General features: G+C 39.7%; 1 protein-coding gene across 4 annotated transcripts; it reads right to left on the bottom strand.

Moving 5' to 3' along the window:
* Positions 1-796: 796 nt before the first annotated feature.
* On the bottom strand, positions 797-23,177 carry agpat3 (1-acylglycerol-3-phosphate O-acyltransferase 3). Of its 4 annotated transcripts, none has more exons than XM_058082550.2 (10): positions 22,788-23,177; positions 13,027-13,084; positions 12,684-12,914; positions 10,879-11,048; positions 10,610-10,771; positions 8,276-8,429; positions 8,079-8,181; positions 6,483-6,558; positions 5,591-5,789; positions 797-4,139 (listed from the first exon to the last, which is right to left on the bottom strand). In XM_058082550.2, exons 3-10 carry the CDS (start codon positions 12,859-12,861, stop codon positions 4,048-4,050), a joined length of 1,134 nt encoding a protein of 377 aa, XP_057938533.1. In that variant the 5' UTR covers positions 12,862-12,914; positions 13,027-13,084; positions 22,788-23,177; the 3' UTR covers positions 797-4,047. The 4 variants fall into 4 exon arrangements, with proteins under 4 accessions (XP_057938533.1, XP_078651258.1, XP_057938534.1 ...); XM_078795132.1 differs by lacking the exon at positions 22,788-23,177 and adding an exon at positions 20,409-20,490; XM_058082551.2 differs by lacking the exon at positions 22,788-23,177 and adding an exon at positions 18,812-19,221.
* Positions 23,178-24,825: the final 1,648 nt, after the last annotated feature.

Genomic DNA, 24,825 nt, shown 5'->3' with positions numbered 1-24,825 from the left:
TCTTATGACTTTATTCCTATAATATTTGGCTTAATTTACATAATAGTCTAACTTTTACCGCAAGAAATACATTATTTGTTTGATTTTGTTGAATATTCCAACTTAAAAAAACATTACTTTTGTCTATGATTGCTATAACTATATTAGATTCAGCTGTTTAATTTTTTTTAAATCCCCAAATAATTTGAGTAATAATTTATAAAAATAATTTAGTTGGACACTTAAATGAATGCATTTTTTTTTTACAATGGTATTTTTACTTCAGTGAGCAGAATGAATACTGACTAGGATAAACAGCCTTTTTTTTTTTTAAATAAACATCCAGGTTCCCTTCATCAACAAGACGTGCACAAATGCATTTCATTTTGCATTTCCCATTCACATTTTGTCACAGTATTTTGTTAGGAGCTATGGACAGTATTGCACCATATATATATGTGTGTGTGTGTATATATATATATGTGTGTGTGTGTATATATAACACAACATAAATATGTCTGTAGTAGAAACACTATTGGAGAAAAAGCACACTGGAAGGGGAAAAGTTAGAACCACCACCAACAGAATAAAGTCAATTGTAAAGAACAAACATTAGCGGCTATTTTTGTGAAAACTCTATAATAGACTTACTTTAGAAGAGCGCCATATTAGTTTTTTTGAGTCATAGCGAGTTGGAAATGTGAAATGAAAGTTACTGTAAGTTTAGGCAGTGTTAATGTTAAAAGGCCAACACCCAGCTGACTCCTACTTTGTCTAAACATAGAAGACGCGTGATTGAACAAGCGTATGCACCAACCTTTCCAGGAGGCCACGTTATTATTACTGCCTCTTTTCTGCTGGGCTGCTGAAACTTAAGTGGACTGACATTTATGTATCAGGTGTTAGACACCATCACTGTAGTGGTTACTGGACATGTTTATACCTGTTAGCATGCTTTCATTCATTAAAAATAGATATATGTATTTTTCTGTTTATTGTCAGTAGATTACATTTTATTTGCCACATTGGCCTCACACAGCAAGGGAAGGACAGGAAGAGATGGCAGGAACATAATCAGTCAGGCACTTTTTTTAAATTATCAGGCTCTCAGTGGAAAAAGATTGGACACTCATGATTTCGGGTGACTCGTCTACAATAAAACTTGTTTTTGGAAAGCTTTTTCGTGTACACTGTTGGTTATCATATTCCCTGCACTGTATCATTCTGCAGAATCCAATGCCAAAACACATTTTTTATTGAATGTGACTGCTGCATAACCCGCCAAAGAAAGTTGTGATAATAAAATATTCAATATTTTAATATGCAAACCTACTTAACAGGAATTCACTTATCACAGTTGAGTCTGGAACCAATTAACCACGATAAACGAACCAATCTGAAGTACCGCTGTACTGTATGTAGGTACACACGTTATTTAAAAACAAATCAAAACGCTGTATTGCTGTATTGTACAGTGAAATGTAACCATTAAACCAACTGAATCAGTAGAGTGCAAAAAGGAATCACTCGCCTCCTCACAAAGGGATTTTTGATATTCAGTTCATGTCAGAGCTGTCACCTGTAAAAGTCATAATTAATGCCATTCAGTGACATATACTAGTATAATAGTACAGTATAATGCATTATAATACAGTTGTCCATGACTGACGTAAGAAGTTGGTTACAAAGTTGGAAAAATGTGTTTATTTTTACCGCATCAACAGGGACATGTTTCTAATGATGGCTTTAGCTACAGAATTGTTCCACTATTGGTGAGTCTTCAGGATTTCTAGAACAAGGGTGGACATTTTGAACATACTTAAACAATCCCAATATGTTCAGTCCTTACAGTTGTCAGATGGTAAACGTCACCGGTACCATGAAATAAGAGCTAGGTACAAGTCCAAATGACGTAGAGGGGGCGGTAAGGTGAGGGTATGGTTCAGTACAACATAGAAAGAATGGATGGATGCAGTGTAACAGATGGTGGCTCATGGCTGCCCCCTGATGGTCGACTGTTGTACATTCTTTCATCACACAAATAAATCCAAAGAGTTGCTTTGTGATTCAAGTCTTTAATAGATGGTAAGTGATGTAATTGACGAAAAAAAAACCATTAAAAAAACATCCTCAAAAACTAAATCTGAGTTATTTAAAACGCCTTACGGTAATGTTAACTCTGTTATTCAATTGATAATCCAAATTCACATTTATTTACTGAATAAAATTCAGTGTTCCGCTTCTATTTGGGCTAAATTGAAGAACTTCCAACTGGTGCAGTGTGTTGTAGATCGGAGCAGATCTCTTGAAAGCAACAACAAAAAACGGTGACAGGTTGGACAACTAAAGGTTTCACAAGGATCCCAGTGTGTGCAACTTCATGGGAAAATGTCAATTGACTGGAATCACACTAAAGACTCTGCCCCCGCACGCGCCGTTTAATGATATTTTTCGACTGTATTCGTCTTTCATCGGCTTTACCAGTCGGAAATGTGATAGTGGTCCTAGTGTACACTTTCAAAACAAGCGATGCTAGCGCTAACAGTGGCTGGAGAGTGAGGCGCGTGTGTGACGTCATGAAAAGGCGACTGTCGTGTAAAAATTACAAACCGTTTCCCTGACTGTGAACGCCGTTCGTTTCTCATATTTATAGAATGTTTTTTCCCAAGTGGTAGACATTACTCAACACTTTTTGTCTCCAGTCTGTGGCCGAATTTATTTTGTATTTTTTGCCGACGTATGACTTAAATTTAGACGGAATCGTTAAACGGTAGTAGGGACAGAGCCTTAAAAGACGTGGACTCTCCTCAATATTTTCAGTCAGCCTTTCAATAGTAATAGTAGTAGTAGTAGTAGTAGTAGTAGTAATAATAATAATAATAAAGCAGCACTGTCTAGTTAAGGCTTGCATCCTCTGTCTGGGTGGAGATAATTCTCTAATTAAAGAGGACGTCCACAAAGAAAAGTCAAGAGAGCGGGATATGTAACTACTAAACGTACAGCAGCCAACATTGAACTGAAAAAGGATAGGAGATGTATGGACCTGACCGTGTATTGCTTTGTAGCAGCTTTCCGTTACCAAAGACCCCATAGCTATGTTAGGATTGTTGTTGTTATGGGTGGTATCATATGGATAAGGAACGCCAGGAGAGGGAGAGGAGAGGGAGCGGCCCCTTGCCTGAGCAAGCGCTTGATTTAAGGCAAAGGTTAACATACTACAGCAGTCTATATGTAGACGGGCAGCCAAATATTATGTTCACAGCTGTGTGAGGCTACATGGAGACAGCCGTGACCTTTTGTCAGGAATCTGGCAGCACACCACCACTTAACCCCCCCCCCCCCCGAACCCCTTCCATTCTAGACCTCACCTGTCATGGCTGCTCTCCGACAGGCAAATCAAATTTGAATGTAAAAACTTCATGGAAATGATGTTTGGGGTGACGTGAAGCGGGTGTGTTGCAGGTACATGCACAGCCCTTATTGTAGACGCGGGCCCCCCTGACAGGATGTTAAGGGGTCATGGCTTATTCACAGAGTGGCGTATTTAATTTGAGACTTGAATGTTTTCCGAAATAGTCTTACGTTGGTGTTCCAGCCATGGCTCTCCAGATGAAAGTGAATGTTTTATTGATGCAGAGAAGGAGCACTAAATGATGACTGACAGGAAGTGGAGGGAGGTAGTGCCAAACAGGACGTGGGCTATGGTGAGCATGTGACCACAGATAGGTTAGGAGGTGAGCGCTTTAAGATCAGTGTTACCAGGATTTAACTTGGCTGTGGAAAGTGGGTCACCGGTTGGCTTGAGATGCCGTTCAGCCCCTCCCACCCCCCCATTATGTTCTGTGCTACACAACCGTGAGCTGGAACGGCAAACCTCCCTCCCATGCTCTTTACTCTAGTGCCACTAGTTTTTCTAAGTCTGGTCTCTATTGTGGTTTCACAGCTGGGGTCTCCTCCCCGACCTACCCTGGATTCAACAGTAGTAGAAGAAAGGGAGTTGGGGGGCAAGACGCCACAGGGTGAACAGAAACATCCGTACATGGCGGGGAAGGGGGGTGGTAATGCGCTTTAGTTTTGTTTCTTGGTCTCCCGGTCACCGTAACTGGAGCCCGTTTTCTTCACCTCAGTGACGCCGATGAGGCGCCGGATGGCAATGGAGGCTGGACAGAGAACAAAGGGGGGGGGGGGGGGGGGGGGGGGGTGAGGACAGAAGTTCAAATGTCAACTGGTTCTGTGGAAGCTGTATTTATGTGGTCTACAAATATCAATATTGGCATAAAATGATGTGATTATATCGGTATCTGTTTCTCTGCAAAGTGCTATTTATGCGAGGGGGAAAGGAGTCTTCCTTGAATACAGTAAAACCTTGGTTTTCAAACACTGTCTTGGTCTTCTTAAAATATTGCATGTAATAAACCAGCCCTGTATTGTATCGTTCTGCAAAATCAAGAGGACAACTGACCCTACATGTTGGTGACTCAATGTGTGACACTTTTTACTGAGTGCGACTGCTAAATAGCCTGCCATGGTGCTAAAGAAAGATGCGAGTCGAGTGCCAGAATGCTAATATTTCTAATTCTATATGCAAAATTCAAATAATTATCTATAAAATGCATGTTTGTAAATATTTTGGGGTGTTTGGAACAAATTGTATTTACATTTACCTATGGGAAAAACTGCCTCAATTTTCACACGTTTGTTTTCGTCTGACCTTTAGGAATGAATTAATGCTGAAAACTGAGGTTTAACAGTACGGTAATCCCTTGTCACAGTTAATTACTTCCAGACCGACTGTGATAAGTAGACTAGGATTAACTAGGATCCTTCTGTAAAAATACAATACTTTTGTAGTTAGAGCAAAGAAAACCTGTTTACGACCTTCTAAATACAGGTTTTAACATTAGAGCCCTCTAGACATGAAATAACACCCCTATAGTCACCAGTACACCTGTATTACCCAATATAGTGGACACAAGAGTAAATAAGTGAAAAAACAATTGACTTGTAGGATTCCTTATTGATAAATATTCTGTATTATTTTGGTTAGAGCATCGAAAAAATATTTATCTAAATACGGTTTTAAACAGAGCCCTCTAGACACAAAATAGCACCCCTATATTTACCTTTAGACTATTTTATTACCCAATTTAGTAGACACAAGAGAAAATGAGACATCATTTAGACTCACAAATGTTATCATTGCATCAGTTCCTTTTTCACGTCCGGTTTCTGGACAGTACTCCCTGCAGTGGCCAATATCTTGTGTCAGTGTAACATTACTAACATCTAGTGACCAGTTAAAATACCACATACTGTATCATCCCAGCATCTTTGAATGCCTCTTATTTGCATTTTAGGTTATTCAAATGCTTAATTTAGGCAAAATATGTAACATTTGCCGAACTATATATATTTGTAACTTTTTAACCTCGTAACTGGTTGTATTCACCCACAAAACAGGTGATTTATTCAAGCCTCAACATTTGATCTGCAGTCTTTGGCTTATTTATTTGTGAAATGCTTCCATGGCATCAAAGTAAAAAAAGCATAAAGTGTTTTCCACGTGCTGCATGGAAAACACGGGTATATCTCTACCGTTGTGTGGACCTACCTATGATGAGGAAGATGATGAAGCCAATGATGAGGAGGGGTGACCCGCTGACCACCACTCCACAAGCAAAGTTGATGAGTGGGGATAGCAGCAGGGTGGCCCAAAACAGGAAGTTGAACAGCGTCCAAGGGCGGCGAGGAGGGATTATTGTGGGTCCGGGGAACTTGCCTTCCTTGCTGTATGCTTCCTGTAAAGCATCCTGAATGGGACAGGAAAACACGTCAATAAATCATAAAAATGCTCTAATTGGATATTTTTATGTATATTTAGAAGACGCCATGTTTTTACTTAAAGGGAACCTATAAGGAAGCCTGCCCATCTCTGACATCCCAGATGTGCAGTTTTACCACGCCTTTAGAAACGGAGTGTTTTGAGCCATCCCAAACTTCTTTCTGGGCTCACTTCCAAATGCGCAAACCTCATTATGTGAAACTTTGGCATCGTTTAACACGACAACATTCTAGCTACATTTATAGGCCTGAAAAGTGGGAAAAAAGCACAATAGGTCCTGTTCAAATAATAACCTGGAGTGCGTGAGAAAGTGGAAAGGAAATTCTAGCCCTCTTTGATCATTAGGTGTCAACAAGTATACTGCACAACACAGCAGTAACAGTACCAATGTAATAGCGCTAAGATACAGCCAGCATTAATACAACTGATGAGTGCATTGTCAACAACATCCAACATCTGAGAGTGCAAGTGGAGGTTGATAATGCTGCTGGATGCTGACGACATGTAATACATGAAACTGCAGCTCCTCTTAACTGTAAGGAGGTTGCCTTCAGCCACAGTAGTGACAATATTGGTGAGCTGGTGATTAATTTAATGAATTGGAGGATTTCCGGTCATAAAGTCACGTACATGTCCGACATGATGTTACTCAAACGCTTACCTTCTCCTGGTAGAGCTTATGCAGCCAGTTGGCACACGCAGTCTCATCATCTGGGATATCCTCCACGGGGAAGCGTCTGTATGTGAAGCACCGAAAAAAAATAAGTCAATATAGTAAAGGCAGATACCATAGCAGGACAGTCCGTAACTTCAAAATCAAATTTCCAGTGCTTATTCACAAAGGTGGAAATTGTCATTGAAAACAGAACAGGGGCCCGCACTAAAAACCACACATCACATGATGAGTTGTGGCACTGTCTGACCACCAGGGGGTTCCCTTACCTGATGTGAAAGACTATTAAAACAAGAGGGACATAATTACAATACTCCTCCAAATACTGACACGTGACTCGTGTTTCTGTCATAGCATCATGGCAACATTGTAGAAAACTGGGAAACAACTTGTCTTCTCTGAGAAGCTACACATTAATCAAGCATTCAATCACTGAAACTATTTTTTCATGTTCAGGAACGCAAATATGGATCTGACATCGTCAACTAGAAATAACAACTATTAAAATGCCAAAAAAATATTTTGCACGTTTGACACTCTTAAATGAACCTAACGCTAATAACTGTTTTGGCCACCATTAGCACCAATAATTACAATCAAGCATTTGCGATAACCTGCAAAGAGCCTCCTTCGCCACTGTAGAGGAAATCTTTGCACAATTGTTGTCATTCAGCCACATGGGGGGCTTTTCCAGCATGAAGCCTTTTTAAGGTCATGCCACAGCATCTCAATGGGATTCAGGTCTGGACTTTGACTAGGCCACTCAGAGGTCTTCATTTGGTTTTTCTTCAGCCATTCAGAGGTGGACTTGCTGGTGTGTTTTGGATCATTGTCCAAGTTGGTTTCAGTTTGAGGTTACAAAGAGATGGCTGGACAGTCTCCGTCAGGTATGTTTGGTAGACAGCAGAATCAAGCCTCAGTGTTCTTTTTGTTCAGCAGTGGTTTTGGTCTCGGAACTCTTCCATGCAGGCCATTTTTGCCCAGTGTCTTTCTTATGGTGGAGTCATGAACACTGACCTTAACTCGACAAGTGAGGCTTGCAGTTCTTTGGATGATGTTGTGGGGTCTTTTGTGACCTCTTGGATGAGTCGTCGCTGCGCTCTTGGGGTCATTTTGGTTGGCCGGCCACTCCTGGGAAAGTTCACCACTATTCCATGTTTTCGCCATTTGTGGATAATAGCTCTCACTGTGGTTCGCTGGAGTCCCAAAGCTTTAGAAATGGCTTTATAATCTTTTCCACACTGAGAGATGTCAATTAAATTATGTTTTCACTTTTTCCGCACAGGGCTGAGTAGGTTTGGAATTTTTTTCTCCCTTCATTTTTTCAGGAATTCAAGTAAAACAATTATAATTGGAAACAATACATTTTTGTGTTATTTTAAATTAGAAAATGTATCCCTTTTTATATTGCTTGCCTACCTGGAGCCTATCCCAACTAAATTCAAGTCACAGGCTCTAACACAACTCTAGAGCACAACCCCCCGTTATATTTAACATGCGTAAAGTACGTGACAAAGAAAGGCCCAGTCAGTGTATTGGGTTGTATTCAGACAAATTGGCAGGTTACCAGTGGTACTTTCTCACCTTACGCTCATGTCAGCTTTGTACTTCTTGCCATTGACGATGCCCAGGAGAGTCGGTGTTTGGTTATCTTTAAAGTTGAGAGTCACATCATAAACAGCAGTCACTGCAGAAGAAACACAAATGGGGAGAAAAAAAGGGGGCAGTTTCATGTAGGCGTTGTGAAACATAACATATTTTTGTTTTTTTAACCACTCTACCTGTGCCCTTCAGACACTGCAGGGTGGTGGTGAACCCCTTGGTACGTGGTAGGAGGTGATATTTCAACTTGGGCAGGCCTTTGCTCTCTGCAACTTGCATACTTATTTGGTGCTTCTTCTCTGTGAAGCGGGTACCTTCACAATACAGCAGAAACTGGCAGAAGCAGAAATACAAGCATTTTACGAGAGATGGTCCATATTGGCTTCATCCGATGAACCGATATCAACAGATACTGATATCAGTTAGCGGCAGTTCTTCAAAGTACTGTTGTAAAATGAATGCACAAATTATGCTTTTGCTATTGAGATGCCTGGATGCACTTCACAAATAAACAGTGAAAAATAAAACAAATACTGCAATATGCAATGCAAGTTATAGCGCCATATTTATTTAAATCTCAACAAAATAGTCATGAAAAAAACTCCTAAACAATAGTCTGAATTATTACTAAATGTTCTCCTACAATCAACAACAGTGATAAAATTTGGACAGCAGCACATTTCTATCTGGCACAAACATCTGTATAAGAGCAAAAAAGTAAAGTAGGAAACTGGACTAATACTGTAAGTACTGGTTGCTTCTTATTTTGCTTCAGGTACACTCGCTGTGCCGATATCAATATTGGCAGACAAAGCTACACACACATCTGTTTATTTGTATTGGTGCCAAGATAAATTAAAGTGAAAAACAGGCCAAACACGTTTACTCTGAAACCTACAAACTTAAATCATTTTGTCAGTATTTTTGTTTGCTGCATTCACACAATGTGTGCTCAGCTGTGCTCACAGCCATGCTCTGGAGGGGAGCCAAGCAGTCACACTGTGTACAAAGTTTATGACACCCTTTTTACTCCTTTCTACATTTTATTCGACCAAGCTTCAAAATATGTGCAACGCAGCAAAACATACTAAATGATGGACCTGGACCACCATTGCCACCCTTTAAGTCAAATACCCTTAAGGTGGTATCATAATGTTGTCAACCAAATGTGGAACAATGGCTTAACAGCTGCACAAACCTCAGAATCCAAATTCGCTATCATGCTTGATGTCCCGTGAGACAGTGTGTCAAATCTCTGACATTAGCACTCGACTACAAGCAGTCCATACCAAGTCCCCAAACACACCACACACCAATCCCCGGCGGCTGTAACATGACCAACCCTATTGTGCATCCGAAGCAGAGCCGCAAAAAACATCATGAAGATCTTTGCAACACCATGGAGGTGAAAAGGCAAAAACAACCAATGCAAAGCGTAAGAAAGTGAGTTTCTCACTATTGTTTTCTGTGTTCCGAGTAATAGCCAACATTCCGCCAGAGAATACACTTGCTGTATTTTTTATTCATCTTCTGTATCTGACTTGAACAGCTAGACAATTTCGCCATCAAACATCCCGGGTTCCCTTTCATTGTCGGAGTCAGCCTCGTTGTTAAGTCGCTGTTCAAGAATGATGCTTTCGCCAAAGCTTGGACAACAGCGGTCCATTGGTTCTTTTGTTAATCCTCCTGGAATGATGGCAAGCTCCAAATTCATTGCTTTACTTGGTTTTTCACAGTAGCGGAGAGAAAGGCGCAATGTTATTTTTCAGCCCCAGAGGCATGGCAGACGTTAAGCGTGCATACTGTACATATTGTGCTGTATGTATTATGTCATGTTCGCCAATTGGTTTATCGCTGCCAGCGTACAGTGGCATGAAAAAGTTTGGGCACCCCTGATCATTTCTCATCTATCACTGTGTTTGTCTGCTATATGATATATTTAACTTAAATAACTTAAATAAATTGCGGATCCCAACAACCAGTCATTTATAAAGGAAAATTATCAGGGGTGCCCAAACTTTTTCATACCACTGTATGTATTATGTCCCTGTGTCAGCTGGAAATAGTTTGACCGCTTACCAAAGTTGCACAACAACATTTTTATAGGTTTTGGAACCGGATCATAGGGCGCACCGTCAAATTTTGATTACATTATTTTGTTTGCAATTGTATGATTTTCAAAAAAATATGTATTTTTCTTTAATATTCCAACTTTATTCTACAAAATTATACTATTTTCCTCATATTATGAGTTTATTCTCAAAAAAATTGTTAGAATACAACTTTTTTCTTTTAATATTTTGACTTTAAACTATAGTTGTTTTTTCCATTTCCAACTATTTCCACCTTGTTCTTGTAAAATGTTTTTCTCATAATTCTGACTTTATTCTTGTAACGTTATAACTTTTTCTGCAACTTAACTATATTTTTACAATATACCACGGGCCAAAAAAAACCCAAAAAAAACACACACACCCCAGCACTACACGCCAGTTCTGCATCCATGTACTCACCCACATATATTCAGGATAGTCTTTCAGCCTTTCCAGTCCTCTGAAGACAGTTTTGCGGTCCTCCTCCCACTTTCTCTTACAAAAGACTATTTCTAAGAAGTACCAGGTCCAGCCAATCAAAGGAACCTTCAGTAGCTCATGTTTGGCTAGCACTTTTGAACTCTAAAAAGGGGATACACAGGCACAAGAATACCGTTAAAAGTGTAGGCGAGTGCAGACTTAAAAGTCAGACGTGGGTTTGAACTTGAATTTGGAAAAAGTCAACTGACCCCAAGGACACCGTATCTTTCACACATGGTCCAGCCACAGAGGAAGTCAATCTCGTAGTTGTGGTTGAGGATGATGATGACATGTTCTTTGCCAAATTTGTCCACCGTAGCCTGGTCAGTGTAAAGCGTGCAGTCTGTGCCGGACCACCACTCCAGCAGCATCACTAATTCTGACCAGAAAACATGACAAGATGGTTAGGTGTGCAGGTGCCACATTTATTAACTTTTAACGTTGAACAGTGATGCTCAGGATTGTTCTGGTGCTAGGGGAGATGAGGGGTGGACAGGAAATGATGATGTGGGTTCGGAGATAAGCTTGGCGTGGGTTGTGCCTGCTGTGAGATCATTCAAACAGGCAATAAAGGCCTGCTGTTCTGTCTTTTAACGAATCTTCTGAATGCCTTATATTTGTACTTCAGTTAATTAAGCCATTTTTACGCTTGAAAATGTTTAATTTATGCAAAACATGTCTAATTTGTTTCAACAAAGTTAGAAGTGTTACGACCTCCTTGTGTTGTAATGTTGATGTTGTTCAGAATTCCATTGGTGAATGCACCTTGCTGTGACCTTGATTGATGGCTCATGGGGAAGTGTTGCTTGTTGACGTGCAAAGCAATGGAAGAGTTGTTTGCACATAATAACAATAACAAGCCTGCATTAATTTGGCACCGAAACAATGCACATACTTTTGAAGACAAAATTATTAGCCCCCCTATGAAATTTGAAGTTTCTTCAAGATATTACCCAAGTATTTTTTTAACAGAGCAAGGAATTTTCAAAATAGCATTTCTGAACATACAAGTTTTATTTAGAAGTCGCAAATTATTTTTATTTGTACACCAAAACAGAATTATTGACGAAAATCTAAAATGACCAGGGATATTATTATTAGCCCCCTTTAAAAAATGACCATTTATTAAGTCATTTGCACAAACTACTTTTGTGCAAATGATGTGCTTTAACTTCACAGGTGACGTTCTTAAAGCTGACCAGGAGAATCGGGCGATTTCACTCAACAATCAAGTTGAAACATGGTTTAAAAGCCTCAGTATGGGTATTTGAGCTGTTAGTTGAGAAAGCACCATGCCGAAAATCAGTTTGGACTTGAGAAAAAGAATTATTGATGCACACATTGCAGGAGAACAATGTACAATGCTATCCAAGCATTTCCTATGGTCTGATGAGACCAAGCAAGAACTCTTTAGCCATAGAGACGCTGCTTATGTTTGGAGAAAAATAGGAGAACACCAACCACCAAAAAACACCATCCCCACAGTGAAACATGCTGGTGGGAGTATTATCTTGTGAGGATACTTCAGTGCATCTGGAAATCTTGTCAAGGTGGAAGGACTCATGAACAAAGAAAGATATGTGGAGATTTTGAAAGAAAACCTCAAGCAGTCAGCAGTAAAACTGGGTCCAGGTCCTCATTTTATCCTCCAAAATCCTCCTATCTCCAAAACATACGTCTCTCTTGGTGAAGAGATAAATGGCCATTTCTTAAAGAGGGCTAATAATAATGTCCTTAGTCATTTTAGTGTGTTCTTCAATAATTCTATTTTGGTGTACAAATATAAATTAATTTGCAACTTCTAAAGAAAACTTGGATGTTCAGAAATGCTATGTTTTTTTGGTCCAGTTACTACCATTTACGCGGGCACTGTTGCCATTACGATACCAAGTTTTGGTACACTTTGGAAGGAGACGATAAGTAAATACATTTAAAAAAACAACAACATGAGCACACTATAAATATGACTTCAAATTTCACTCACTCACACAATATCAGAATGTATTCTACTTACGGCTCCAGAGGGAGTACGAGAGCCGGCAGTTGATTCTGCGATAGAGCTGCTTGTTGATTGGCCAGATAATGCACGTGCACAGCTGGATGAAGTTTATGATGAGGCCGCTCACCACAAACACAAAGCCCATCAACAGTTGAAGGATGAACAGGCTCTTGAGGTAGGCCAGGAGAGCCATGGTTGAGGAGCCCAGAGAGCTGAAGAGGCTCCTCTCTATGCACTATGACCAACCTGAGGGGTGGAAAAAAATAAAGTGTGGATCCTCAAGGACAGAAACCAGGAGTAATGGGTGAGTGTGTCACACTTAAGATTACTACTAAGGATTATTCCTCCTGTTCCTTACCACGGTGGGATCCTTTTATAAGCCTCGTTTGCACGGTCCTTCCGACAATACTACAGTCCTGAAATGAGAGAAACACTTGTGTCTAGCAAGGCATACAAAAGCAAACATGATATTTGTCATGATTCATAGACTCATAGATTCAAGTAGTCTTTAACATTCTGAACAGGCTATTCCGCCGCTAGATTGTACTCGTTAAGTAAATCTTGACAATTAATTATGGCCAAGACTTACAATTCTACATTCCACTGACTCAAGGACCTAGAAACATCTTAAAATAGATATTCGTCAGAGTGTTATTTGGCAGCAAATCTTCTCTATGGAAGAAAACGTATGACGTTGATAACACCTTCAAAGTGAAATGACAAAACAGTCCAGTGATAGAAAACACAGCCCAAGGCATGGTGTTTAACAATGCCATGTAGTGGCTGGGATGTATATGAAAAGAAAGTAATTGGAACCCCTCCTGAACCTATTAAACGTTGACAGCACCGTTTCAGAACGTCAGTGCCAAATACCAAGGTCAAAATATCCTGAGGTTCAAGAATGACCTCCCTCTAAATGGGCCTGTTCAATGGACTTTGAAGGAGGTGGCTGTGTTCTCCCATGCATACTGCAGTGCGAAGACAAAGAAGGGGATTAGCCCAGCAGTCAGGACTCCCACCATGGCCTGCAGCCCCAAGAACTGGTAACAACCCCAAATAAAAATCCATCCACAATGTGCTGTGTGGATTTGGAGATGATCTTATGTTTGACAGTGTGTGCATCCAACAACATCAATGACATCAACACAGCAACTCTCCTTGGCTTTTGGCTTCAACGTGATACAACGGCAAATCTCCCAGTCATTTCCCAAGTCATGGGAGGGAGAGAAACATGCTGTCACAATAGGGACAAAATCCCAACAGCTTCTTGAAAGAAACAGCTTCTGAAATAGACAGCCAACTTGAAAAATGTGCTGGTTGTCTAATTTCACATTTGATGGTTGACAAAAAGTTACTTTTCCATAATACATTTAAATGAATAAAAACTATGAGTAAAAGATTGAACATACGGCAGTTAAACTGATGACAAGTATTAAATGTGCTCCTGAAAGCATTCACCTCTGTTTGCCAGAAGGGTTGATGTCAATCTCATTTCCAAATTCTGACTTGTAAGGTAAATGAAGCACAGCATAGAAAAGTCAGTCACAAAATATTGCTGATCCCTTGGCGAGTGTTGTCATAACAAAGCCAGGTGACAGATGGGCGTTTTCTTTGTAGGGGACATCTCATATATCCTGGGGCCTCCTCAGACCTTTGTGATTACATCAAACATGGACCTCTGAGTGCATCAGGCCACACCTGCTGTTATAGAATGTCTTGTCGTTTGTGGCTGACTGCAGAGTTGGACTGTTGTAAACTGACGCATGCAGCTCCGATCAAAGAACAAGTACCACAACATCAAGTATGTGCTTTGAGAAATATGGCGGTATCTTATGGACTGCACAAGATCACCAAAGAGATGGACTGGAGTAATAATCACTTAAACCACCTTGCACATCATATAAACTAGAGCAGGGGTCTCAAACCCACGGGTGTCACCAGACAGAAAACTACCTACAATTGTTGTGTGCTCTCATGACTAAGGCACATACATTTAGAGTAGTTACTAAAGAACTAATGAAGAAATAGCGCGCAACTAATGACTAAGGCACATAGACAGAGTAGTTCCTAAAGAACTAATGAAGAAATTAGGAACTAATGAGTAGTGGTTAGGGTTAGGTAGGTCATTTAATACTGTAATTTTGTGATAAAGCGTTATCCATGAGGCAACTACTACTATTGGGAATAATACACAACTATCTTAACCCCCAGAACAACTTCAGCCACTTGTTACAAACCACATCCCACATTGCATGCAGGGAGCTGGCATCACTCCCAATTAGGGGTGTGACAAACATCTTTATCTCAAACCATCACAATATTAAACCCTACTATGGACTATTGACAGCCTGTCGCCTGTACATATAGCTGCTATCAACTTCTCAAGCTGTTCCTTTGTCAATGTGCCGAGTCACCATTTAAATGTAATCTAGAAGGAGCTCCTCACCAGAACAACAGAAAATTGGGCAGAAACTACAGTGGGAATGAAAGAAACAGACGACGACGAGACACTTCGACTTTGCAGCATGTTGGACTAAAACAATCTCATTCTTTTTGCAGTATTGTTGCTTGTATTCTGGTATACTATTTGTCCTCATTAGCATCACGGTTAAGATGGAGCCTATTCCAACTGAATGCAGCAACATACAAACTGTTACATTTGTCTTTTTTTTGGGTGCCTCCCTATCACTGTATCAAGATATTATTGTTATCGTATGGCAATCACATATCATATTGTATGGTGAAGTACACGAGACTCCCAGCCCTACTCCCAATACTTGATGCGGCCCAGACTCTATCTCTAGCTCCAGTTTCCCTCAGTGAAATCATGTTTGTTTGCTTCTAGGATAGGCAAGCCTGTTAAGTACAAAGGTACTCTTATGTAACTTGAGAATGTGGCTTTTAGTGTTGCCTTTCTAGAAAAGATGGTCCTAAAAACACATGGACAATACATATTGGGCAACAAGCCAAAACATGCACAGTGTAGATGATGTCATGATAAAAATTGTATATATGCTAACATCGTAGGTGGAAGACTGCATTTTTAAAATTTTAAACAAAAACAATTATTCATTTGGTATCAAACAAACTAAACTGACCTTACAAAGTCTTGAGCATCTTTTAACATCCTTTAAGTTCAGACCTACATTCCCCAAGTGGATCAGCATGCAACTAAAACAAAAATATTTGCAATTTCTGCAGCTCATACTGGCAAAAAAATTTAAATATTAAAATGACTGCAAATTCCAGGCAAATTTTGACTTCGGCAGACAACTGATGATTATTTTCTGGTCAATCACCGGTCTTTAGAAGGCCTGGCCTGATGACTTCAATTAAAACAATTGACGGCATACACTTTCAATGTTCCAATTGAAAATTTATTTAAAAAAAAAACAAAAAAAACAATGAATACAAACTTGTTTTAACTGCACATGAACTAGTTCTCTCAAATATAAATGGAAAGTTTCCAAAATTGCTGTCCAATTAATGTAGTCAATGTTATCAGTTCCTTTAGTGTTTTATTTTTCATATTTTAAAAACAAACAAACCTCGCACAAGAGGTTACATTGCAGACCTGATTTGAGCCTTTTACCAAAAGCGCACAGTGACCGAAAAAGGCTGGTCGTCCAATGCCACGATTTGATGCTTTCACTGTTCATCAGCGCTAACATTGTACCACCGCCTGGCTCCTTGGTCTGGCTAGCTTTAGCTTGATTTCTAGCTGTCAGTCTGCTACAGCAAAAGGGGACAGTGGATGCCTTTCAGACGTTTACGGAGGTAGATTGGATCGGTTTAATATGTAAGGATCGGCCAATCACAAATTCCCCACAATTAAGAAAATGGCTGCATTTATAGTAAATACAGTAAAATCTGCACATTTGAACATCTCAATCATCCTGATACATTTTGTATCAGTCTTTGGAAGTATGGACCATTTTCAAATTTCTTCGCTTTCTCTTGTAATATTTCATCGATTACAACAGAAAATTATGAATAGATCAATAAATAATAATAAATGTAATAAACAATCTCTCTAAACTAACCAATCCTGATGAGAAAACCCATAACCAACCAGAAATTAAGAGCAACAAGCAGACTGACTGGCTGACATTGTTGAACTTGAATTGTTTCAACTACTTGAAGTAAAGCAACAAAACAATGAAGCAAATATGTTTGAATGGAAAGCATGCACTATCTACAGTACCTCACTCAGCTCAGTCTCTTGGGCCAGCACACATACAATGTTTCCAAGTTTTTGGTGTTAGAATGCAGCGGAATGATGCAATATTGTCACGTGACCATCTGCGCCATAAGTCCACTGATCATAAGCCATAAGTCCAAACAGCCACAGTGGCCAATTGCTTGATGACCTTTGTCCAAAATGGGAGTGCTGTATTCACCTTATCTTCACTCACTTTATTTCTGGTGCCTATAATATTATTTCAAAATTATATTATCATATATATATATATATATATATATATATATATATATATATATATATATATATATATATATACTATTATTTTATCATATATTTTTTTCTGAAAACGTAAAAAGGCAATTAATTAGTAGGATAATTTGTGTTCAAAATTGGAAAGTAGGGCAGTGTCATATATACTATGTCTGTGTAAATTCTCTGTCATCCAGGTTATGATGAAGGTTGAATCGCGGCACCTGGACTTTTCTTGTTTGTTGTAGATGTTTTGTCCAAAAGGCTTCTTCAGTTCTCAATTTTAACGTCTAGAGTTTCCCTATTCATGTCCTCATTGGGGGCGTCACCTGGGGGAGGTCACAGTTGGGTTGTTGTCATCATTTTGGCCCGATGAACGAGGTTGTCCGCCTGTCTGGTAACAACTGTAATCGCAGTCGCAAGTTGTCTGCTTACAACAATCTCTGAACATCTCTCCCTCAACCTTCCATCGGAAGAGTGGTTGTTTTGCCACCAGACAGGTCTAGCACTATCCTACATAACAATAGTGTATATCGTTCTGCTGGCCATAATAAAAACCCTGTTGTGGAGCACAGTCAGCCACCGCACACAAACGTAAATGGTATACACTCTTCTTAAATTATGGGGAAATAATCTGTAATTTGGCATATACGACCAAAAGTTATCCCTTCTGTCATCATTTTTATAAGCTTTTTTTATTTGACCCAAATGGGAAGCAAAATGTACAGATAACAGATAAATAAGTACAGATAAATGCCTTTATACACACTTTTGTACTATGCTTGCACACAATATTGAGAGTTCAGGGTTGGGGTAGCAACAGCTCATACAGATTTCCACACTTCCACAAAGACCTAGACCTTTGCCCTTGTTCACCCCTGACACCGTTTCTCCTTACTTCATCATTGCACTTTGTACACACTACACACACAGGACACAAACTGAGACTTAAAATGCAAGACACGACAGGAATCTATAATGCCTTCTGAAAAGAGACAGATTTAGTAACCCTCACAAGAGCTTTACTTTGCAAAATGCAATAAAGCAGCTTGTGGGTTTTGGGGAAAAAATATTTTCATTGGACAGTATTTTGCTGCTTCTTTGGCTTTTTATTTCAAGGCGTGTGAAATACACTGAGCTCAAGAGACAATACAAGACAAGACCAACGATATCGGGTATACAAGATGAGAGTTCACAAGTTCAATGAAATACCAGATGACTGCACAAACACTTCAGAAAATGTAACTCATTACATCACCCATTGCCACAAGTAGATTACAGTCCTGTTGGGAACACTGCTGCCTGAAGGAAGACAGGCCCATTTGTGATCCAACTAAACTTGGAAAGATTAGAGTCAGTGACCGGGTTAAAGCTGCTTAGGGCTGGACAGCTGTTTGTCACTATTCATTTAAAGGCACTTGCTGATGTGAACTTCACATTTTTTTGTTTTGTTCCAGTCTCATATTTTCATGGAAAGCTCTAACGAGCCACTACTCCAGTTGTAGGCAGGGAATTACTTGCCTGTTTGCCAACATATAAACCCTGCTTCTTTGAAGATGTACATATACCAATGAGTATCTATTATATTTTATGTAAGAGATGCTTTTTTTTCAAAACAAATTTCAAACAATTTAGAGTATAGTCCATCGTATTATCCTGGACCTGTAAGCCATAATTTAACAGAACTTACCAGTAGACATAGTAGGCCATCGCCATAAGCACCATCGCCCCACAAATCCCAGTGAAGATCATCACAGCACTCTGGTTCAGCATTTTGGCTGCTGCTGATTCACAGATTGAGTGCCAAAACAAAAACAAAACGCCACCTGTGAGCACCAGGTAGTCACAGGTCGCCCTGCTTCATAGCCATCATAATCCAGCGGAAGGAGAGCAACAGCTTCTGTTGGTGGAAGTGCCTGCTTAAATAGTGTTCACTGGCAAGCAAAACAACCTCCAATTGCAAAAGTTAAAAATGCCCATAAGCCACACAAATACAGAGTGGTCACTATAGACGGTCAGGAGATTCAACTAATAGATGTAAGGAAGGAGGGCAGCCCACATGTCCCATAGAACTGTCTGACTGTATTCTCATTCTCTAATCCATTGGATTAGATTAGTGACGATTAGCAAGGTACAGGCATCCTGGATACGTCGCATCTCATTACCATTACCAAAGGAGAGGGCAGTCCTCTCTCCGAGCAGGGTGGCGAGGACCAATCGCATGGTCGAGAATGCCATTCCATCTTGCTATTGGTCATTGTGCATTTAAAAGCAGGCACCTTCAAAACCAAATACATTTCCTGCATCCAGATAGTCACCAAATTATCATGGTTGATGCACTGTGGCTGCCTGCCTACAAACTTTTGCGGAAATCAACTTTTTGTTTGCATAAATCATGCTTACTCTATCCATGTAACATAATAATGCTGATGATCAGCAACTCTCTAAAAATCACCGACCAATGAAGTGGACTGTCGCTACCAGTAGAAGAAGAATAACAGTGATCTGCGGAATTCTTGACCACAACTTCTAACCCCAAGCCAGGCCAAGGAAAATATGAAAACAAGGACCTTTCACATGACCCTCAATGAAATATTTGTAGGCTAGATAAGGCACATTAACTTTAGATCTTGGATATACAGCTACCACCACAGCAACAACATTTGGATTGTGGCGATGTGAAAAAGAGTTAGCTGGCAACCATGGTTTAAAGTCCTGCAGCAGATCTATCCATGTTGTAACATACCAATTTAACACCTTAGCATATTTTGACTGAGTCGGTCCTTTAGGACCTTGAAACCATACATAACACTATCTGATGGACAGGAATGCAACTTGAACTAAAAAGTCAAATTCATCAACGTTCTCCTTCTAAAACCAGTGCTGTTCAAACCTACCATCCAAAAGTGGGCCAACATGCACCAAAAACAATCAAACCTTTGTTTGCACCCCCACTTCTTGAATACATTACAAAAGCCCTTTACATTTAAATATTCAAATCTTTGCAAATCCAAGGTAAATTAGAGAGGGACTAACAAAACGTGTGAAACTGAGACCCACCTAACACTCAAATGTTTCTTCCTACATTTGTAAGGTCCAACAAGATCTTTTATTTTTTCAGAAAATCTATTTTTGGAATTGTTTTATTTGACCTTTTACTTTTAGTTTACCAGCATAGTCTGGTGACATTTGTAACTTTTCTATGCAAAACTTCTTACATTTATTGATGCAATACACAATGAGACAATTTTGCAATTAGCCATCAAAAATGCCGGGTTCCCTCTCACCATTGTCGGAGTCAGTCAGGTTGTTGTCAGGTGGCTGTTCAGAAATGATGCTGGTTTTCACCAAAGCTTGGACAACAGCGGTCCAGTGGTTCTTTTGTTAATGCTCCTGGGATGACGGCAAGTGCCAAATTCATTTGCTTCACTTGGTATTTCACCGTAGCTGAGAGATGGCCGCAATTATGTTTTGCAGCCCCGGAAGCGTAGCGTAAGTTAAGGGTACGCACTGTGGATATTACGTCATGTTCTCGGATTGGTTTATCGCTGCCAGTGTATGTATTACGTCCCTGTGTGAGCGGGAAAAGGTTCGACCGTCAATCAAGCTGTGTGTTTACCCAACAACATTTTTACAGATTTTGGAACTCAGTGCACACATAAGGCGCACCGTTGATTTTTGAGAAAATGCAAAGGTTTGTGAGAGTGACTAATAGTGCGGAAAATACAGTAATGGGGTATTCTACGGAATATTCCTTTGATTAATCGAATAATTAGATAAAACATTTTTGCTTGTTTAAAGAACAATTATTAATACACAAGTAAAGACATTTCAATTAATAATCAACGGCTAGTGGCATGTCTATGAGCAAAATACAAGTCCTTCTGGCTTGTTAGAGTAGGCGTGCGATGATGGTTTAGGGGGCTGAACTACAACAGTCAGTCCACACGAGCAGGGTTTTTTTGCGGGTGCACATCTATGGAGTCTTTTGGTGCCTTAATTTTGAGGCAGACTTTGAGCCACATTAACCTGCAATAATTACTGTTGTGTGAGCAGGCACAGCAATGTCATTCTCTGTCCCCCACTCGCTGAAATAAACTATGAACAAAGTCACGTTACCATGGTTATAAACTGCCACACATTGTACAGTAGTCAGAATTGAGACAAAGTTAGCCCTCCACACGGCTCACGTAATGTTACTAAGGTACATTAACCTTAATCTCATTGATTTGCACTATGTTAAATTTACCTTGTTGCGGATCGATCTCCCACTGCATACGGGAGACGATGCCCCATAAGATGTGCTGTTGTGGTATGTAAGTGCCACATTACAATGAAGAGACATAAGAGATTCCCCAGGACGGAAAAAAATCCTCAACCTTTTTGTTTGTAATCAAGGTCCTTGAATTATTACTTGAACAGTACAATTATTTCATCCCGAAATTTGTGTTGAGAATGTCTGTTGAAGGTTGATCATGCATCTTGTCCTTATTTCACTCAGAACCTACATATCAGAGGACATTGTGAAAATTGTTTGTATGAACAAGTGGTAAAACACAAAATGGGTCACACACATAAACTAAACTAACACAACTAGCTTCCATTCAAGAGAGGATTTTTTTTCGGCATCGGCAACTCTTAGGCACGTTTAGCTCAGGGGGGGCAGGGTGTGTGTGTGATGAGATTCCGCCACGATTGAGCAGTCTGATGGGGAAATACATTCCTCCTCTTTTGTAAGTCTCTTACAAATTATTTCTGCAATTTCTCTAACTTTGTGCATTACATTCAGTCTTATTTCAAGTCGTCATGATTTATTTTGAGTAAAGTGGTGGTTGACTTGGTTATCATGACGAAGTCGTGAGAGGTCATTAAATTACATGCAAAATGTTGACATTTTCTGCCAAATTTGGCCATTCATGGCTGTGTGTTGAATTACTTGGAGAGGAAGGTAAGGTACTTTAAATGCTATAGAATTATTATTTGTTCACTGTCATCCCATGAACAGATACAACTTATGGTGAATGTCAGGAGTTGCATCTGATTGACATTACTCTATAAGCGAGCACACACGTTTATTGACATGAGCACACACATTTATTGACATGAGCACACACCTACAAGCTGTTTGTTCACGCAACTGGCTTCTGGCTGCTGAATTTTGACTAAGCCCTGGTGCTGATGTTCGTAAACGTTCCATATTGAGCCACTAGCTGCTAGCATAGCAGTCATATGGTGACAGTTATCTGTGACCCATGTGCCTGGGATGTCTGTTACCAGTCCTGCCAACTCACAGTAGCAAGCATACTGTTACATTATATACATCATAATACCATATATTAATATTAATGCAATATTTGATGAACTGAGAATATCAGGCGACCTTCTGTGAATCTTGTCAAACAGCAATTAGTTGAGAGTAGCGGACACAAGCCTGCACCTGACGATTTACCATTTCACAAGGAGACTACAGGAAGGGAAAAGTATTCAAGGAAGTTAGCATATTCGGAGTTGATGTTTTATGAAGATAATATTTAGGCGAGTGGGGGTACGGTTTGGTTGTGCCGTCCCGTGGCCAGCGCACCAATACGGCTTTAGGTTAGCGTTATGCTATGCTAGTTAGCTAGCTACCGTTAGCCGTTAGTACGGCTCATTCTCAGTGGGCTTACCTGCAAATGGAGCACTTGGGAGTGGAGCCGGTCCCTAGATTCGGTAATACTTTGTCACCGGTTTCAGGCCTGGTGGGGTTGTTAAAAAATAAAAAAATATAAACACCCCTTTACTGAGCCCCCTTTTCCCTATACGTCCCCTTCTAGAGACGTTCCAAAGATGACTTGAGGTCATGCGATCTTCAGAGCACTATTGTTTGTCGGCTCGAGCGCCACATTTCCTCGAAGATGACATCCGGTCTGTCCGCCCCCCTACAACTTGGAAATATAAAATAGATGATAATATATTGAACACCTGTCATATTATTACCAGTATTGCACAGTTACCTATTAAGTAATATACGTTGGCAATTATTTCCACGTAGTCGTTCGTTACTTCAATAACACAATTGTCATATTAGTTCATTTTAAATGTTTATCTCAGTAATGTGCCAAATAAAACTAGTCCCACAATCATTAGTTTTACTTTTATGCGTTGGCACATTTCGTAACCAAATGAAGCTACAATGATTTCCGGTGAAACTTTTACACGCGTGTACAACGAAAATTATGTACATTTTCCAGCCATAGCTTCATTAGTTACCCTCTGAAGTAGCGGAATACTGGCAGACTATGAACTAGAAATGTGCATGTCATGAACAAGTCGTTGAAAACTAATTTTACTGAATCGGGACTCACGGTTGCACGTCTCTTGTAAGGCGTTCACGTACTCACCACTGCTACTGCTAGCCAAAGTAATTGTGCAATTTGCGACTGTGATTGTATTTGTATGAATGTATCAGCCCCGTCGAAAAACAACATATCCGTTTCTTGACTCAAATAAAATTCTTTCCTTTTCTGCCGAAGATTCGGGAATTCACTGACTTACGAGTGTTCGCAGAGCGCCCCCCCCCCACCGTTAGAGTTAGCCGAGTTACTTCAGCGAGTGACTCATAAGAATGAGAGTCAGTAAAAAGAATCGTGGTTCCCATCACGAGTAGGAACTCGGGGTGGGCGGATCGAGCCAAATATCGATGTCATCATACAAGGACCGTATCAAATCGATACTAACGTATGTATATATTGTATTGTAAATGTATATATTGTTATATTGCTAACAAATTCCAACAGCCAATTATATTGTTTTTGTTTCAGTTGTTTCAGTTCATTTATTTTGTGTTTAACTGAAATCGTATTACATTGTTATATCTATAAATTATTAAATTGTTCACAAATAAGTTGTCTAATTTTGACAAAAAAACTTTGTCCCGTGTTGTTCTGATGAAAATTATGATAAATAAATTACGAGTTTAACATTAAACATAGACATAGACATATACATAGACATAAACATACAGAAGCATGTATGCAAACTATGACAATATCAAACAAGATTTGAATGTATTCAAGGAACCTTTCAAAGTAATCGCAATCTCGGAAACCTGGCTGAACAATTTTCATATGTGGAGACTTCAATATCGATCTGCTGAATCCACACAAGAACAAGATAATTGATGATTTTATAGATACAATGTACAGCTTAAGTTTGTTTCCCAAAATCACCAGACCAAGTAGAATAACAGACCATTGTGCCACTCTAATCGACAATATATTCACCAATGACTTTGATAACAAAACCACTAGTGGCCTACTAATCAAAGACATCAGTGATCATCTTTCAGTGTTCACAATTTATAACCATCATTACAACAACAGACCAATGGAAAACTACAAAGACTGTCCAAAGACTACGTTCAGAGGACAGAGTCAATGCTTTCAAGAAGGATCTTGAAGAACAAAAATGGGAGTGTGTGTACAGTGCTAAAGACGTGGATGAAGCGTACGAACACTTTCTACACACTTATATGAAGTTGTACGATAAGAATTGTCCCTGGAGAGAAAAGTCAAAGAAGCAAAAGAAAAACAACCAGTCATGGATGACAAAAGGACTGACTAATGCTTGTAAGAAGAAGAACACACTAGACAGGAAATTCACCTATAATGATGATATGGATGAGACAGTTGAAAAGTTCAATAACTACTTTGTCAATATTGGTCC

This window comes from Doryrhamphus excisus, linkage group LG12, assembly GCF_037039965.1.
Source record: "Doryrhamphus excisus strain RoL-2023G ecotype Guam linkage group LG12, RoL_Dexc_Guam_v1.1, whole genome shotgun sequence".
In the NCBI taxonomy this organism is placed as follows: Eukaryota; Metazoa; Chordata; class Actinopteri; order Syngnathiformes; family Syngnathidae; genus Doryrhamphus; species Doryrhamphus excisus.
Note: the sequence above shows the minus strand (reverse complement) of the source record. Positions and strands in the feature narration are given on the sequence as shown.